The sequence below is a fragment of the Haemorhous mexicanus genome, chromosome 2 (assembly GCF_027477595.1).
Source record: "Haemorhous mexicanus isolate bHaeMex1 chromosome 2, bHaeMex1.pri, whole genome shotgun sequence".
Taxonomy (NCBI): domain Eukaryota; kingdom Metazoa; phylum Chordata; class Aves; order Passeriformes; family Fringillidae; genus Haemorhous; species Haemorhous mexicanus.
In genome coordinates this window covers 113190951-113209530 of record NC_082342.1, presented here as the reverse complement: position 1 = coordinate 113209530, position 18580 = coordinate 113190951, and the positions used below count along the sequence as shown (strand labels likewise).

Below are 18580 nucleotides of genomic sequence, written 5' to 3'. Positions count from 1 at the left end.
AGAGATCTGTGAAATTTCATGATGTGACTGTTTCTTTTATCTCTAAATTTGAGCTATTAACTGCCTCTTTAAGGTGTTAAATTCAGGGTAGTTAACTTGAGAGGTTTTTTTGGAAAAGATGAACTTAAAGAATGGAAATCATGCTTTTTGATTGCCTTGTTTGCCTGCTTGTGTTACAAGAATGTTTTTTACACTGAGGGGAAAGCTATAGTATTGCTACAGTTTTTGATGTTGAATTGTCTTTTATCTGATTTCTTCACAAGCACTGAAAATCCCTTATAAATTAAGTAATTTTCTTCTTCAGAAAGATACTAAGATAAAACAAAGATTATATGCCCATAAAGATTGATATCTATTAATTACTGGTAGCATTGCCTTTTTCACAGTAAGTGCCAGTAATTTCAGCTAACCCTTGAGGTTTGTGACCTTTTTTATTACCTCTGCTACATACTACCAGCAGAACCCAAAACTTGAATTGCATGCTGTCCTCTTAGGGGCTGTTTGATTTTCTGTTTTTCTAGCCATTGTATAGAATTTTCTCTTTTCCATTAAATAGGAAAATAAGAATTTGATTGCTGAAAAGAACTGTTTTTCAGACCTGTGTCAACAATGTGTTTTCTACATGCACAAACAAGCAAATCAGCTTTATCACACATAATAGCACATGACACTAGACAATATAATAGCTTGTCAGTAGCTGTTGAGGAAATTTTGGATAATCCTTATTTTTCCAGCATACTTTACATCCTTTCAAATAAAAAATCACAAGCTGTATCCTGTTAATCTTTTCTTCTTACTGATTTATCCCTTTTACAAATCAAGAATTAATATTTGTGTTGTTTTTCTTTCTTTGATCTATAGATTTACCAAATTCTCTCAACTCTGAATTAAGTGGAAATGCCTTTTTTCCTGCTTTCTGGTACCTCACTTTCTGATGCCAATCTCATTGATTGAAGAAATGCAGGGTTTTTTTCCATCTTCTTGAAGCCTATTTACTTCTAGGGTTCTTCTATTTGATGTACAATGTTAATTAGCCGGGGTTGCCTTCTGCAGTTGTTGTTCATCTTTGCAATAGAAGCATGTCTAAATCATTCAAGATGAGAGGGAGAGACTCAGTGATCCTTAATTACTTAACTGACCAAAAAGAATTTTGGTGGCAGTTTGTTTGTCCTGTCTCTCTAAAAAGCAGAATGTTGGTGATGAAGCATTCAGTGTCACAGAAAAAAGCAGGGACTGAAAACAAGTCAGTGTTATTCAGTAGACAAATTAAAAGTGAAACCTATTTTTAACAATAAGCTTAATTAACTCTCAGAACAATTCTCAATGAAACGTGGAGGATTCACAGTCGTTGAGAAGTTCTAAATCAAGTGGCTGTGGTTTTTTCCTAATTAAATTCTCTTGTTCAAGAAGAGTTATTGAGACTGAACCTTGATTTTTTTCAAATGAGTTCTTTCTACGTATTTAACTCAAGTTAGGTGATCATAATGACTGAAATGTTTATCTGTAAAGAAGCAAAAAAAAGATCTCTGCAGAGTTCTGAATAATCAAATATGTTTTAAACATGCTTTAATAATATGAAGCAAAAAGGGAAAAAAAGTACTTTTAAGTTTCTGAATTAACATTTTCAGAATTTCCATTATAATATTTTTCTTATTTTTTTTACTTCATCAGGTTGAAAACAGGGTCAAGAAGTCAAGTACCATCAATAGATACAAACTGTACAAGGTTTCTTTTCTTTATCATTGTAACCTATTGCCTCTAAAGAATCAGCATTTCAAGTTTTTTGGTCATTAGTCTATATAGAAATGGAATATATCTAAAAATTAAATTAAATTTTAAGATCCAATATGTTCAACTAGAAAAAGCTAAAGATTGTAGGAAAATGAACTGCTATTTTTTAAACTCTTTTTTCTACTCTTCTCCAACTCCTTGCTGCCATGTATCAGAAAATAAACTTTCTTTTTTTTTTTTTTCCTGTAGATAGATACCAAATGACAGTTTGTAAGATCTGTTCCTTGTCATCTTTACACACAGAATTTTTTTCCTCTGCCTTTTCTGCAGTTCACACCTATGACAAACAGCTGTTTGGAAATGCATTTGTCCCTACATTTGTTCAGTGTTTGGCTGCAAATCACTTGTGTCTTGAGCTGCTTTAGAGACTAAACCATATGGAGAGAAAAAAATGGCTTAGATTTCAAGGCTGGCAGCTTCTTGTTTTGACAGATTTAAAATGTATTTTCTTGATTAAGTTACTTGCACGAAAATTTTCATTCCCAGTTATCTCACCACAAGTTATTGTCAGAGGAAGTTACAGTTACTGACTTAAAATGTCTCCTTTCTATTCCAGAAAGGTATTTTAGTTATATCTCTGGCTATATTTTAGCTAAGTTTTAGAAAAGAATCAGAAATTATCAGTTTTCTTCCTTCCTGATCAAAAGAAAACTGGTCTCTTACTGGGAACTCAAACAGTTTGTAAAAGCTAAGTTTTAGACATTTTGTTTTGTATTTTGTGTGAAAATGAGGTAGTCACCTTGTCTTCTGAATTGTGGCTGATAGGGCATCATTTGGTTTCCACTGGAAACCAAATGGTTTCCATTTCTGGATTCACAGAGAGGTACAGAGAGGATCTGCAGCAGCCACCCCTCTTCAGAAACACTGCAGCTCCCAATTACCATTGAGTCATCCAAAGCCTGTCTTCTGTATGATTCAGAATCATCCTGACACTGTCAAGTAATTTGGGTCCTTGATCCCTTCCAGAATATCTTAATATTAATTCCCACTTCTAAGCCTAATTTTACTTGTTTTTTAAATCTAGTTAATTTCCTACACATTTGCTTCTGCACATTCTGTTCTTTCTCATGAGGCCCTCAAGTATATCCCTTTATATCAATCTCTGAATTTCAGAGGTCAGCAGCTCATATATTTATTGGATATTTGATTACTGTTTGCTCTAAATTACAGCTGCAGGGGTGACTTTAACCTTGTTCACACAACAGGAATCAATGCACAGTCCCCAGCCATGAACTGCTAATTGTCTGTATTGCTGGAAATTCATACTGCATTTCAACTGCCCCTCAGGGGACCAGGAGAATTGTAGTAATTATCATATTAACCACAGAAATTCAAAGGATAAAATATTGTGTTACTTGAATGAAGTCATAATGAAATTCAGATATAATCTGTAGCTCTACCTGAGTCTGACAGGTGAGTAGCCATGTGTCACATCACTGATCCAGCATCTCCCAGATCTTTGTAGCAGGGTTAAAATATTTCTGGATATTTCTAAACTGATGTGTCCTAACATGGTGTAATGATTGAGTGGCAGGAATGTACATAACCAGCATGTGAGATTGCACTGACAATAAAAGATTCTATTGTGTAGACATGTGAATTTTCAGAGTTTGAAAAAATGGATTCTGTCAGAAATCATTACTTGTTAAAAAAAGAACAAGTCAATGTGAGTTACTAGTTTTTCCATAAAAATCAAAAATATCACTGAAGTAGAAAGGCACTTGACAGCTCAACAGAGTTTCTTGCTAGAGAATATTGCTGATGGTTTTTTTTTCTGTACTTCCTCTAGGGACAAATTATTGTTCTGTGATGGTCTTGATAAACTCTAGAGCAGGTTTTGCATGTCAATGAGAGCAGTCAGAACATATGATGTATTCTATAAATTGTCATCCTAGAGGTATGATTGCTGGCCTCTGTATGAGGCCACTGCAGTCAAGTCAGTACTCATTCCTAAAAAGAAGATAAAATCCAACAGCAGTGACATCCAGGCTATTTTTTGACTGCATTTTCTCCTGACCAAGGAAGTAATCAAAATAACACCCTAATAAATAGGAAAAAAATTGAAGGGTCTTCTTCTGTTCTCAGGCATTTTCTATTCCTACATAAAGTTTTATGAATTGAGTCCTTCAACCTTGTTTTCAGAGCCCATGATTTTTATCTTTTCCTTTTCACTTCCATAGACCACAAGAAACATCTTGAACATGTAACTGGCATTAGGAAGAGAAGAGTGCTTGGTTTAAATACCAAGTTATCTGTGGCTGTTGTTAGTGTCTTAGGCTATGTCTGTGTGAAGTCCACATTCTCTGAAGACATCAGCTCCCAGCTAAGCCCCAAATGCTTCAGTTGCATTGCCACAATATCCTGGCTGACCTTTGACTATTTTACCTGTAAGGACAAGGACAAAGAACTCTAGCTGAAAGACTGTGAATAGGAGAAAAGTTTCATTTAAAGGATCAACTTTTAGAATAGTTAAAGACTGAACCTGCAGCTCTAAAACTGGTGCTCTGCCTAGGGATTTTTAATGAAATTAAATAATTTTCTTTTGTATTTTATTTGCTCTTCTTCTTTGTAAGTAGGAGCTTGATATATAGTCTCATTTAAGGCTGATTTATTTTCAGATGGAATAATAAATGTAACTTAATTTCTTCAAAATTTTTGAATCTGGAGATTATCTGCTGAGAAGTGTCATGGTTTAACATTGAGGCTGGCATTGCCACATGTTTGATTTTAGCATGTTGCACACAAAGAAGAGTGGGTCAAAAGGATAACAAAGTGGAGCAATAAAAATATTTGTCCAATTTGATAGGCTAAGAAGAAGTAATTGTTAGTCCACTTACAACAACACTGCTGTTCATAGCTATGAAATACATGTAGCATGTTGTGGGCTCCATCATTCACTGAACTACTTTTTTATGACACAAGTCAAATTAATGGGCAAACAATACTTTTAAAAAGGGATTCTTCTTACCATCTTTATTTTCTTGAGTATGAAAAGACAAAAAAAAAAGGCAGAATTCAATTCTGCCTTACTACAGAAATCTGTAAAACCTCAAACAATGAAGAGTGTACTTACCAGAATTATGAAAATGCATAACACACTATAACACTCTCTCTCTCTCTCTCTCTCTCTCTCTCTCTCTCTCTCTATATATATATATATATATATATATATATATGACTCACAGTCACACTGTTTCCAGTCTGCTGTATGAAGTGTGATATATCTTCTGAATACTTGTAGCAAGCAGTACAATTTTTGGTTGCATGTAAGAAGTAGAAGGATGTAACAACACTGGTGTCATTAGTGATTTCACAACATTTTGCAGATTTTGATGAAAATCTGCCATAGATTCAGAATTTTACTGTGCTGTCAGAGATCAGATTAAGAGACACATATATCCGTGAAGTTTAAAGTGAAAGTAAAAACACATCTGTCAGAAGTAATCAGATATTTGACGTATGTCAGAAATTCAATTACATCTGAACTGAAGCAATTACAGTTTCCTTTCAGGCATGAACTCAAGACACTTTTGTGTATGTTTCAATCTAGGAAAAGATTAAGAAATAGGGAAGTTGTCATTCATTGTCGTAATTTACTTGCTAGTACTTTATCTTAGGGTAACATGAACTTTTTTTGAGAGACAAGGTTTGGTGGTGTTTTTAGTGGCTGGGCACTAAACTGAAAGTCACATTTGTTTAAGAAGCATATGCCATTTATTTTGTGGCTCTTGCATTTTCAAAATATTTGTGTGGTAACTTACTACTTTGTTGAGATTGTAGGCTGGCTGTGCTTGCAGAGTGTTTTTTGTACACAGAACACAACTAACAAACTGTAGCAGAGGGGCAAGAGAGGTTGAGTGAGTTGAGCAGATCTTCTGTTACTGAAGTAGAGAATGTAAGATCCTATTGTTAAAAAAATATGGCCATCTTATCTTTCCACTCAGCTCAGCACTCTCCATTCACACTGAGTTTATGGTCTTTCTTCTATATAACTACTTATCAATTAATCTCTCCTGAGAATGCCAGTTATACTTACAAGTGTGCAGAACTAAAATGAATATTTAGCTTAAGAAAGGAAAATTGATCTCACATAACTGAGTTTTTACTTTTCTGTTGTTTATTCTGTCACAAATAGAATCACTCAGGGAAGAGGTGTAGTATTTCATCTTTTACAGTGCTGATTTGGAAGAGGTTTTGCATCTTTTTCTTCAACTTTGAAGTTTGTCTACTGCTTTCAGTGACTCTGGATCTAAGACATTACTATGTTGCAGACATTTAGATTTTGGATGCTAGAATGATCTGCAGAGTTTATTAATGTAAAATTGTCATCAGGAAAATGAGGATGATAAACAATTTTTAAATAGATGAACTGGTCAAAGGAGGATGGGGTTGATCTACCAACTCTCAGATTATTGGAGGAAAAAAATAGATTTGGAAGGAGAAAGCAAGAGAAACTTTCAGTACACCATGAAATTTTAAAACAAGTGTTGGACCATAGGATAAACAGAAAACTTACTACTTTCATTCTTGATTAGTCTTCACTCCTTACTCTTATCTCTTTGGCATTGCCTCTGCCAAATAACTCGAATATAATAGTCTGGCCTTCTCCACACATCCTCTGTCTGCCACGGCTTCATTTAGCAAGTTACTGTCTATGTCTGTTACCATTTTTCTGGTTCCACAAGTGCTTTGTTTGTTCATTTTCCCATCCCTATTGCTGAACTATTCCCTGGCTTTACAATGTTTTTCTCCTCTGACATTTGCCTTGTGTTGCTCAGGTCAGCCTTGCTTCCTTACTATTCTCATGTCCTTCATTTGGATGTGGCTTTCCTGATGTGCTGCCCAACTGGATTTCTGTCAAATGAACCCCAAGCCCATCACCCCAACACCCCTGAAGGAATATAGCAAAGATACCCCATAGTTTCAAGACAAGGGCATAAGGTGACAGCAGAGATTTAAAATGAAATTAAATGCAGCACCTATATGAATGTGGGTCCATGTTCTGTTTGATTTTTAGAGAGGTCTGTAATCACTACCCAAAGTCAAAGCTGCAGGTTCAGAGTTCAGAGATAAGAGCAGGTTCAGAGTTCAGAGATAGAGGTGATCTATGATAAATCAGTTTCGGTTTTTACAGGATTTGTGTATTACTGCAGAAAATTATTACATCAAAATTTATAATCAGATGTGATTGGGAAGTGATGGAGACTTTGTTGTGAAAGGTATTAAGTGGTGATTTTATACTGGGGTTTAAAAAACGTTATTTTAGTCTCAATAAGAGAATGTGACTTTCATGATTGCTTTTACATGTATTTTTTAAAGTTTTCTCAGATCTTAAGTATGATTTTGCTTGTTTTGGTTGTCAGCAGAGAAATGAATTACTCTACTTGGCAACCTTTTTTTCCTCTGTATTTAACCATTGTAAGCATAGTTGTTAATGCACCTCAACAATAAATAAATATGATAGGTCAAAATATAATATCTGTCAAATAATTGGTTTTATTTTTACTGAAACTGCAATATAAGCTATTAGTTAGAGAAGGATAATTTTATAAATGGAAGGAAAACTTTGTACTTGGCCTTTCAGACGTGCTTCATTTAAAAACAAAATAAATTGCAATAAATGAAACAACATATTTAATTACTGAGCCCTGTTCTCAATCCATTTATTTTAATCTAAATAGCAAGTATTTAACTTGTATCCATTATTTTGTACCAGAAAGAAAATATTCTAAATGAAAAATCTTAATTAAGTAATCCAGAAAGTCTCTGCCAGAAGTATGCAAAATTGTATTAATACAAGATCCATAAAATGGTAAACAAATCTTATAAACATGCTCTAATACATTTGTTGTGTGCTTATGGTAGTGATGTTGTGAAGCCTTTATTTGTGCCATGTCTTTCTTAAAGCAACTTATAAAGTTTTAACCAGTCATTTGTGAAATTGTTTATTAGCATCTGAGCTGCATATTCATTACTTAACTTTTACAACAAAGTAATTCATCAGCTCAGAGAGATTTTATTATTCTGTATAAGTACCAGGAGGGAGGGTGCAAAAAGGATGGAAAAAGGAATTTTTCAGTGGTGCCCAGTGAGAGGCAACACAGAAATTCTCATCTGAGCAAAGGGAATGTGTTTTTTACTGTGAGGAAGATTGAGCACTGGAACAGGTTGCCCAGAAAGATTATGGAGTCTGCATCCCTGGAGATGTCCAAAGCCTTTTTGGATGTGGTCCAGGTAGGTGACTCTGCTGGGAGAGAGGTATGGGACCATTTGTCTGTCTGAGGTCCATTCCAGCTTTAGGTATTCTGGGATTTTGTGAAACTGCCAGAGAAAAGGGGAAAAACAACTCTACCTCTTGGTAAAGGTATCCATAATTCATGAAGCAAAGAGTCCCCAAGAAATGCAATCTTGTGGACCATCTGTGAAAGGAGCCTCTCTTGCACCCCACTTACCTAAATGAACTTTACTGAAGGAAGGAAAATAATGATGTAAATATTAAAACATGGTATGCAGCAAATTTAATTTTTGGCCTTTTGCATGGTTATTTTGTTAGATCTTTTACCTACCTATTTGTCTGTGACTTGAAATACCTTGAAGTTCATTATGTTCCATTTAATTTGTCCCAGAGAAAATGCAAATAGAAGTATTCTGCTTCTTTGCCTTTAACTGCACCCAAAATCTAATTGTTATGTCAGGGTGATGCCTTGTTCTTGCCTTTGGGCTTTCCCTTTGTAGGGTTCAGTGTTTATGATATCACCTGCAATTCACTGAGAAAAGTATCTGTGTCTGGTTTTGCAAACAAGGATGCATTTTATGTGAATTCTTAAGAACAGAAGCAAGACAAAGCCTGTTGATCTATCTTGACCTCAGAATTCCAGAAGCACAGAACTGTTTAGGGGGTGAAGAACCCCTTGAGATCATCTTGTCCATCCAAACCCTCTGTGGCTCAGGCAGAATCATCTCCATCAGGTGGTCCAGGACCATGTCCACTCAAATTCTGAATATCTCCACAGATGGAGGCTGTTGGCTTTTGTATGATGACTGCCAATTCAGAAAATTTTATTTTTATTTACTCATTGAGACCAAATAATTATAATACTGATGTAGCAAAACTAACAGGCTGCTACTCTCACAGTTTTTTTTATTAGAGTCCATAACAAGGAATTGTGATCGTGTTTTAATGAACAGGAATGAAAAATTCAAGCAGCCTCATTGGAAGCACTAAAAAAAAGAAAAAGATGCAAACAAAAATGGACCCACCCTTAATAAGAGTCAAGGTAGAAATATTGTCTGTTCTTTATTAGACTCTTGGGATTCAGCAATGAAACACTTCTGAGAGAGGTGCTATAAAAGATCTTAGTTTTCGTATGAACTAGGACTTTATCTCTTCTAGCAGATGAAAAGAAATGAATACCTAGGTCTGACTTTTTCAATGCATATTTTGGATGCTAGTGTGCTTGCAATAACTCACTCTTTGCTATCTGATAGCAATTCTTTTCTGCATGAGTTCCTTGAGAAGAAATTAGCAATAATGCCCCAGCAGCAGCTGCTGTGTATGAATATTCTGGAGGTTGCCCTTTCCAGATTCTGAGGATAATAGGAGAAAACAGACCTAATTATAGTGAGTTGACATTTACATGGCCAGTGCTAATTTTAGCAGAGCTGTTTGTGGGTTCAATCAAAATGCTGCTATAGTAATTTTAATGGAGAAACTATCAAGAAAACAAACAAACAAATAAAAGTACCCCCTCCTAAATGATTCTCCATGAGACTTCAACAAGATATTCTGAGCTCTGCCTCATCTCTCTTTTTCAATTAAAAGAGACTGAACTGAGTGCTCTTCTTCTGGGTAAAATCAATGGGAGGCACTCAGATGCTACAGAATTAAGAGCAGTGAATCAGGGAGATGCACTTCAACATCTAGAAAATCTACTTGCAAAGCACCTTACTAATATGAAAAATACATGGCTTTAGGTTGAAGTTCAATGAGAGGATGACATATTGCAGAATATTTTGTTCCTGGCCATCACCATTTTATTACCATGGCACTGCCTGGTATGCTTGCTCTTAAAATTTTTTCCTAATCCACTGTAGAGGCAAAAAATGCATTGTTACCCATCTGTATTCCTTCCAAATAACATCCCAGCTATTGGCATCCACTGCTCCTTGAATTTTAGCTCTCACAGTGCTGAGCTTTCTAGGGCTGACACAAAAGTTACACAGAACTCAACCACACTGCAGTGTCCCAAAGAATTCTAGCCAGGAATTTGAAATAGACTCATTTTGATTTATTATCTAATCCAGTTCTGAGTTCTAGGTTCAGTGCCTGAGGAATCTTTTACAAAATCAGTGTTCTCCAGCAGCCTCTGGGGAGGCTAGATGCAAGGCTTAACAAAAGGTTACCTAAAAATGAAATGAGGGAGGATGCAGAGCTCCACACACTTTTTTTGTAAGTCAGTTGACTCAAATTGCAGCCCTTGGTTTGGGTCAGATGCCTTCAATCTTTAATGGGTCAGTGAACTTACTCTGCTAAATGTAATTGTTTCCTAATGGGCTGTAGGACAGTGAAAGAAGAGTGAGGTATTATCAAAATCTGTCCCAAAGCTTTTTATCAAATGTGATGTACCTGTGTTCAGAAAAGGGACTCGCTGTGGCTTTCTTACACAGAATTTGTGGATATTCATTGCAGTAAAATAATTGCACAAAGGCAAGGGATCAGCCATTGGTATCAGATTTTGGTATCCCTGGCAGAGTACTTGAGATCCCAGGCAAGTAGGAGCAGGTAACACTGATTTTTATTAAAGTTGTACACAGAGCTGTTTTCTGTGTGCTAGCCCACATTCTCTAAGTGGGAAAGAAAAAATAAAAGCAAATTATATTTGCCATTATGCCTATTTTATCTCTTATTAACTTGAAAAAATCATAATGAAATAAATCTGTATTAGCAGTTAATGATCAATTGATTAGTTGACACCTACAGGCAAGCCTGGTGATATAAAAATTACTATTATTATGAACGTCTTCTATTAAGAAGATTTTTTTATTAAAAATGTGAATACAATCTGTTTCAATGGCAATATTATAAAATTTGTTTTTTCGTGATTTTTAATATCCAATTTTCTGCCAGAATGACCCAGAATACTATCATATGGATTCTGTATTAAAATCTATTTTAAAAACCCAAGGGGCTCTGTCCTGTAACAGGCATCATTAAGCTACAATTCAAAATATGTAATGTGATGTATATAACTAGTTATAAGTTTACAGTCTGTTCTATTTGCCATCTGTTAAAAGCTTTGCAAATGAAACTTGAGGATGTGCTGTAATGGTGTTACAAAGGGTTTACTTTATTTTGGTATTGATGTATGATTCAAGGCTATTTAATTGCAAATATATCCTGAAGTATACTCTTCTGTTTTAAAGATATTACATGCCTTTGTCTTGACTAAACCAGAGTAAGCCCAAAGTGGGCAAATCCCAGCAGAGAGCTGACTCTTCTCTCACTGGGGGAGAATAGTGTGTCAGTGCTGTAGTGGGTTTGTGATCCAGAGGGGTGGATCCCAGTTCAGATGTCTTCAGGAGTATTGCAACTGTGCCTGATATCAGCTTATTTATTTCAGATATTGGATTAAAAATGAGTTGCTAATTTTAAAAGATTTTCAATTTGACCATGTAGTTGCCAATAATACATGTATATGTAGTATATCTTTTAAATTTGGGTATGGGCTTGATAGATAGTGCCTCAAAAATCTAAAGGAAAATCTTAAATCTTTATCAAAATGAGAAAAAAATAGGCTTTTTTTCATTTAGATATTAACATTTTAATGGATTTTTAATTAGGATATTTTTAAGCTCTTTCATGATTCAAAACTTTTCAGGTAATTATTTCAAAGGCAAATTGCTCTTGCCATGATGAACTCCTACAAATACACAAGAATTAAGCAATCACAAATGCAAAGCAGCTGGTTAATTTTCGTAATTATTATATGATAAACCTCTTACACACAGAAATTCAGATATGTTTAGGTAAGAACTTCCTATGGCTTTTTCCATTTGTAATAAAGTGAGGCAGTGGTCTGTATTTGATGTCATGAGGCCTTTTTAACTGGGAGAGGTAGAAAACCTGCAGAGTTGTGTGGTTTTAAATATTCAGAACTTTCCTAATTTAAAATTGATTTTCCCATCTTAATTTGGTTAGCTTATATTCATTTAAGAGTGTTTCTAGCAAAAAGCTTATCACCAATAGAGTTTCTCATAAAATACTGGTAGGGAGTTAGTGCAGAGGAGGAGTCCAGACTCGTGTCCTGTGTTTTGGATGGTTTTTCAAACCCTTCTCTCCTTCCCTGATGTGACTTGAACTTTTTTTTTCTTTCTGGCCATTTCTGTATTCCTGTCTGACATCATTTTACTTAGTCTTCCAGCACTTCCACCTTCATTCCCAAACTTCTGTGCATCCACCTTTTTTTTCCATTTCATCCTTCCCAAGACTGCATTACAATTCCCTACCACCCATTCTACAACTCTCAGCCCTGAGGTCTTCACCCTTGAAGAATTTTGGCTGGAGGAAGGTGACCATTTGGAGCACCCGGTGAAGTTTCTCTGCTGACATCTTTTGAGCATGAAGCCACCTGTGGTGATCAAAGAAGCAATCCCCAGGAGGGTGCTGCATGTCCAGTCAATCTCAGGGAGTGCTACCCCCAGACCTGCATCAGCTTCTATTCATTGTAGAAAGTGTGAAATATTATCACAAAAACTGATTCAAAGCCTAATGTGGAAGCAGTTACACATAACTAAGAGGATTTTCTGCAGATAGAATTAAAGCTAAACCCTAACCCTGAGGTGTCATTTCCTGCAAATTCCAAGACTTCTTTTCAAACAAAGAGCTTTGTAGTTAAAAGACTGATTTACTTGTTCTACTCTGTGTCATCTTTCGATTATTTCTGAAATAGCTGAGGTAGATGTTCTGACACTTGGCAGACTGGCAAGTCACTGGAAAAAGGCCCTTAAAGTTTGAAAATATCAGGCTACCTTCATTACAGACAACATAAGTTTAGTTTGTTTTTTTTCTTTTAAACAGCAAAATCAATCAGGTAAAAAATCATATGGAAAAGGCATGGCTTGTATTACATTAATAATGAAGGTTCTTTTAAATATATTATAGTTGTCTTGAATGTGAGCATTTGTTTTTGGATTGATCTTTTTAATGCAGTGTTATTCACAGATGTAACTCACAGCTGAAAAAAACATGACTTAGGGCCTACAAAATCATGGAATTGCCATGCATATGTTACACATGATCTCTGAATATTAAATGTGGGACATTCACTTAATTGTGGTTTTGTTTTGAGGTGTTTTATTTTTGTAGCAAAGGCAGGGGACAACCATACAATATGATAAAAAGTTAAACATTGATTAAAAAAGAAAAAGGGAAAGATATGAGTAAAATGATAGAAAATATTTTGAAAACTTCCAAAATACCAAAACAATCTGTTCCATCTTGCAGGAATCCGATTAACTCCAAAAGAGAAGCTGGAAATCCCTGTGTTATTCATGCCAGCTGAAATGAAAATTTATAAAGCAGTGGTGGTAATTCATGTAATGAGAGAAAACGGTGAGAACTGGCCTTATGAGGTTACTGCTGAATCAAATACAGACTTAAAAAGGTAATTTGTTCTAATAGGAAAGGAAAAAGTAGTTGAGATGCTCAATGCTATCACCATTTATCCCAATGACTATTCATGTGTGGCTCCCAAGGGCAGTCCAGTGTCTGATTTTGAGGGCAGTGGGTATCCATCAAAAGCTTTTAATGTACCCTGTAAAGTATGCAGGTTCAGGGTAAAATATCTGTCTGTTTTAATACCTGTGTATTCTTGCTTTAAATAAAGAAAATGTAAAGTACTGGTTGCTGGTGCAGTTATGGATATTGAGCAAATGAAAGCTCTTGGTACCTCTGTTTTTTCAATATATTTGGGATAATAATGATTCTTATCCTGATATTTTTATGTAATTCATAGATTGCAGAAATCTTATCTCACTGTAAACATAACCTGACAAAATGAAGACCAGGCCAAATGTTTTCAGATCTATAATGTTTGAATACACTAAGTGGTTTTAAGTTATAGCTGATATAATTTATAGCTGATATATTTAGCTGGATTTTATTTCATATTTTTCTCAGATATGTTTAGCATTACAGCATACAATAGAATAGAGTCTAACCTTTCCAACAACTCTTAATTGTAGATTACTTTGGAAACAGAATTTTCAGCAGTCTAAATGATACTTGTTTTTTTCTAGAAATGTTATTGTAGCAGAGAATGGGGAAACTCAGGGAATACTCTGGATGTATCCCATTAATGGAACACCTGAAGCACCACGGCAGAAATCGGGTAGGCAATGCTTAAAAAAAGCTTGAACAATATATTTAAGAATACTTTAAGAAAATCAAATAATCAGTTATATTCTCACCTGCTTGATCATAAGAATTTGCAGCAGTACTTGGCTATATCTTAAAAAAAGATAAAATCACATATTAAAAATAAAATCTTCTCCCACTTCCAAAGCAAATCTAGATCATTACTTTGTTCTTATTGTGGATAGAAGGAATTGGGGGCAGTTGTAAATCTTAAGGCCTGTGCCCTTTAGTATCCCGATTGATCCTGAGTTTGAGAACTGAAGGTAAACTGAGCAGAGGACTGGCTTAAGGGTAGACTTCTTGCATACCCAGAGCACCTTTCTGGAGAGTCTACAGGGTGCAAAATATTGGAATAGATGTTTGCTGCTTCTCTGTCTTGAATTTGATCTCTTCATCAAAACCAGAACATAAAGTAGTGTGAACAGCAGTAAGTTTTCCCTTTGCTCTTTAGAAGTAAACTTGCATTAAAAGATTAAGACATTCTTGGAGATTTCTTGCTTATTTTGGGGATAGTAAATGCTTATATATTTGACCATCTGTATTTTTAAGGTGTGATATAATTCCAGAGCTATGAAACAGGAAGCTGTGAACAGCTCTTTTTAAATCCATAACCCTGAAACTACAGCTCAATCTGTAAATGTGGGACCAAGTCTATACCAGCTTGTCCTTTCAGCTTTCTTTTTGTGGATTGAATCAGTGAATATAATACCTTTCTACATTAAATGTATTAAGACACAGGGAAAATTTCTGAAAAAAAACATAGATATTTGTACTGTCATTAATTTATATTGCTTAAGGACTCTTTACTTGTAGACAAATGCCAATGGTGTGGTATTAATTAGAGCTTTCATCTCATTAATTTGTACTTTAATACCTTAAGGAATAAAACAGAATACTTTCATGTAATCACTTGTTTCCCAAAATGATGGCTTTAATGAGTCTCATTAGCATTAGAACCATGTATATGAATGTGGGTGTTTGTTGTGTTATTTAAAGCTGTGGTGTAATTCAGTGGCACTCCTCAAGATAAATCTCCCTTTTATTGGGCTGTTGCTTTCATTGAAATCACAGAATCATTAAGGTTGGAAAAGACCTCTAAGATCATTGAGTCCAACCATTAACTCTGTGTAACCACTAAGCCATGTCCCTAAGTACCACATCTCTGTGGTTTCTGAATATTTGTAGGTGTGATGATGCCTCCAGTTCTCTGGGGACTTTGTTCCCTCACCTGACCACTCTTTCCATGATAGAAATTTTCCATGAAGAAATTTTTCCCACTCTAAACCTCCCTTGGCACAACTTGAGGTCATTTCCTCTTGTCCTGTCACTTGTTACTTGGGAGAAGAGATTGACCCCCACCTGGCCACACTCTCCTTCCAGGTGGTTCTAGAGATGGAGGTGGTCTCTCCTGAACCTTCTTTTCTCCATGCCAGACACCCCCAGCTCCCTCAGTCACTCCTAATCTCGAGACTCTTGCCCAGCTCCACTGCCCTTCTCTGGGCTCTCTCCTGCCCCCCAATGTCCCTCCTGCAATGAGGGGCCCAGAACTGCACACAGCACTTGAGGTGGCCTCACCAGTGCCCAGTACAGGGGGACAGTCCCTGCCCTGGCCCTGCTGGCCACGCTGTTCCTGATCCAGGCCAGGCTCCATTGGCCTTCTTGGCTACCTGGGCACATCTGAGCTCACGTTCAGACTATTTTTCATCAACATCCCCAAGTCCTTCTCCACTGGGGAGCATTCCAGCCGTTCTTGCCCAAGCCTGGGGCATTGCCTGGGGTTGTTCTGCCCCAAGTGCAGGACCCAATGCTTTCTATTTAGGTTATGAATTAAAATGTTTAGCATTCATTAATTGCTTAAGTGACCTCACTTCTGTATATGATCAGAAGCTCACATACTATCAACCCTTAAGTAATTTCAAATTCCTAAATGCTTTTTTAAAACAGCAAAACTAAATTGTAGCATATTTATAACTGTTATCCATTAGTTTATGTTCAGTAAATGTTTGTAATACATAAAAATGCATTGCATTAATTCTGAATACATATAGTTCTTTGGCCATAAGGATGTTATGTAGGGCAAATATTTTTTTCTCAAGGAAAAACTAGGTGTTTCAAGAATGTCCCAGAAAACAGAAATAGGTGTTTGTAAGTGTGTTAATGTAATTTTCCTACCTTGATTCTGAAAGCCTATGGTTTTCAGTTATTATTGGGCATTTAGAAAACTTACATTGCAAGGCATAAATCCAAATCAGGTAATAACAAGAAATCTACTTTAAAAAAAAAAAAAAAAGATCAAGAGTATTGTCATCTCTCTAAATGCAGACATTTATTAGAATTGCCTGGAGGCTGCAAGTTTCTGTGTCAAAAACCCAAGCTGCTTTGCTGGCATATTAAGGAGTTCATCTTTGGTCATTCTTATTTGCATCTTAATATACTTAAACTTCTAGAAGTCACTTGGCTTTCTATCTCATGAGAACAATTAAAATGATCAGTGGTCACAACCTATGCAGTACATGTAAAGTAGATGATACCTTGGCTATCTTATAGAAGTGATTACAAATGGAGGGTCATCCAGAATATTCTCTTAATTCTTGTAGAGTGTAAAATCAAAGAAGCCTACAGCAATTTTAATTGGTGGGGACCACTGGGGGTCCTCTAATTCAACCACCTGATCAAGGGCAGCCTTCTCAGGGACTTGTCCAGTCAAATCCTAGATATCTCTGAATTTTATTCATAAATATTATTTAGCCATTTTGGAAAAAGAAAATATAAAATCAATTTTGGTAGTAAGATGAATTGTAGAATAGAACATGACACAATGTGCACACAGTAATCTGAAACATTTGGTAAACTAGTGGAATACAGAGAATGTTATCTATTTTTAAATATAGATTTAAAACTGAATTATATAATGTCATATATTTAAACAAAAAAGATGTACATTTACCTATTTGAGTAACTCTCCCTCATGGAAATTCTGAGATCTCTAGAAATTACTTACACACTGTTAAACAGGGAAAGACCAAGGGAGAAAGGAAATTACCTGAACTTGTGTAATTATCTATTTTGCAGAGTAAATAAAGTGCCAGGCCTGAAAGTTGAAGCTAAATAAAATGACTAAAAAAAGGGGTTTCCTTCTTCTTGTATTAAACACTGCACATTGATTCACCACAATAAGGTTCCAAATTATTGATCATTAATTCCTTATGTAAACTTCAGAGTTAATTTTTGAAGAAACATTTGGTTTAACTGTGATGAAAATGACTTACAGATCTCGAAACTAAAATGTATATGGTCAGCTGTTCTTTTTCATGTTGATTCCCAGAACTCTAGGAAGTTCTAGGTCTTAGGGAAAACATTTTTTTCAGTGCTTTTATGTAATTTTTTTCTTTTTCTGTGCTATTAAATAAGAAAAGGCAAACCTGCCCCCCCCCCAAAAAAAAAAACTATTGAAATAAGCTTTATAGAAACTAGTGTAAAAGCTAAAACCTAACAACTTTGTGATGAAAAAGACATACTTTGGAAGCAACAAATTAAAATCACTTACTGGACGAAAAGAAGTTCTATGATGCTTCAAACAGAAACTCATGTGAGAATGCTTTTTATTCTGGAATATTTCTATTGAAGTTGAAGTTTTACCTACAGCATTGTTAAACTAAGAAAGCAAAGAGTAACTTAATATTCTTTCATTTAATCTTAAAACCTTTAATTTTTTTTGTTTTGTTTCAATCTTCCTTTCTTACTGGCATATTTCAAACTATGCCATAATTCCTATTAACAGTTCAACTAAATTGAAGATACATTTAATGATTAAAGATAAGAGAGAAATTTGCAAGGGCTGTTGGGAACTAATTGAAGAGATTTTTTTTTTTGCTTAGTAATATTTCCTACTACTTCACCACAACAGAACATTAGAAGGTGGAGGCTGGGAAAAGCTTTTAGTCGTCTTGCTCCTTACTGGAATTCTTTCTCTAAGCACATTTAGCTTCTATGTTTCATTTCTTTGTTAAGATGAAGATGCCAGTGCTTTGCAAATAAGATGGTTTTGCTTTTCTGTAGTTGTGATACGCTGTCAAGCCAGGCAGAGGCTGGAGCAGAGGGTAGAGCTGCTGCTGATTGGTGTCATGCCTGGTGCCAGTGATCTGCCTGATGTGGGGAACTCTGCCATGGTCGGCCGGGAAGAGTCGTCCAGCACCCCAGAAGTCACTGATGGTGAGAAGAGTTCTGATGTCATGCTATTTTAGGAATATTTCAAATAAGTACTTCACCAGATGTGCAGCTCTGCCATGACAGTGAGTGAGGTTTAGGCAAATTAGTCATATTTCTATCATTTTGCAAGTATAGGGTATTTGTTTAACTTTTTGTCTGCAGCTA

The 18580-nt window shown here is 35.6% G+C and overlaps 1 protein-coding gene across 1 annotated transcript in view; it reads left to right on the top strand.

Annotated features, from left to right (window-relative positions):
• Positions 1 to 18580, top strand: part of CFAP47 (cilia and flagella associated protein 47) — a 259804-nt gene that overhangs the window by 208391 nt on the left and 32833 nt on the right. The window contains exons 58-60 of the mRNA XM_059840326.1: positions 13295 to 13454; positions 14089 to 14180; positions 18266 to 18418. Of these exons, the coding sequence (XP_059696309.1) occupies positions 13295 to 13454; positions 14089 to 14180; positions 18266 to 18418 (405 nt within the window). The remainder of the gene's footprint in view (positions 1 to 13294; positions 13455 to 14088; positions 14181 to 18265; positions 18419 to 18580) is intronic.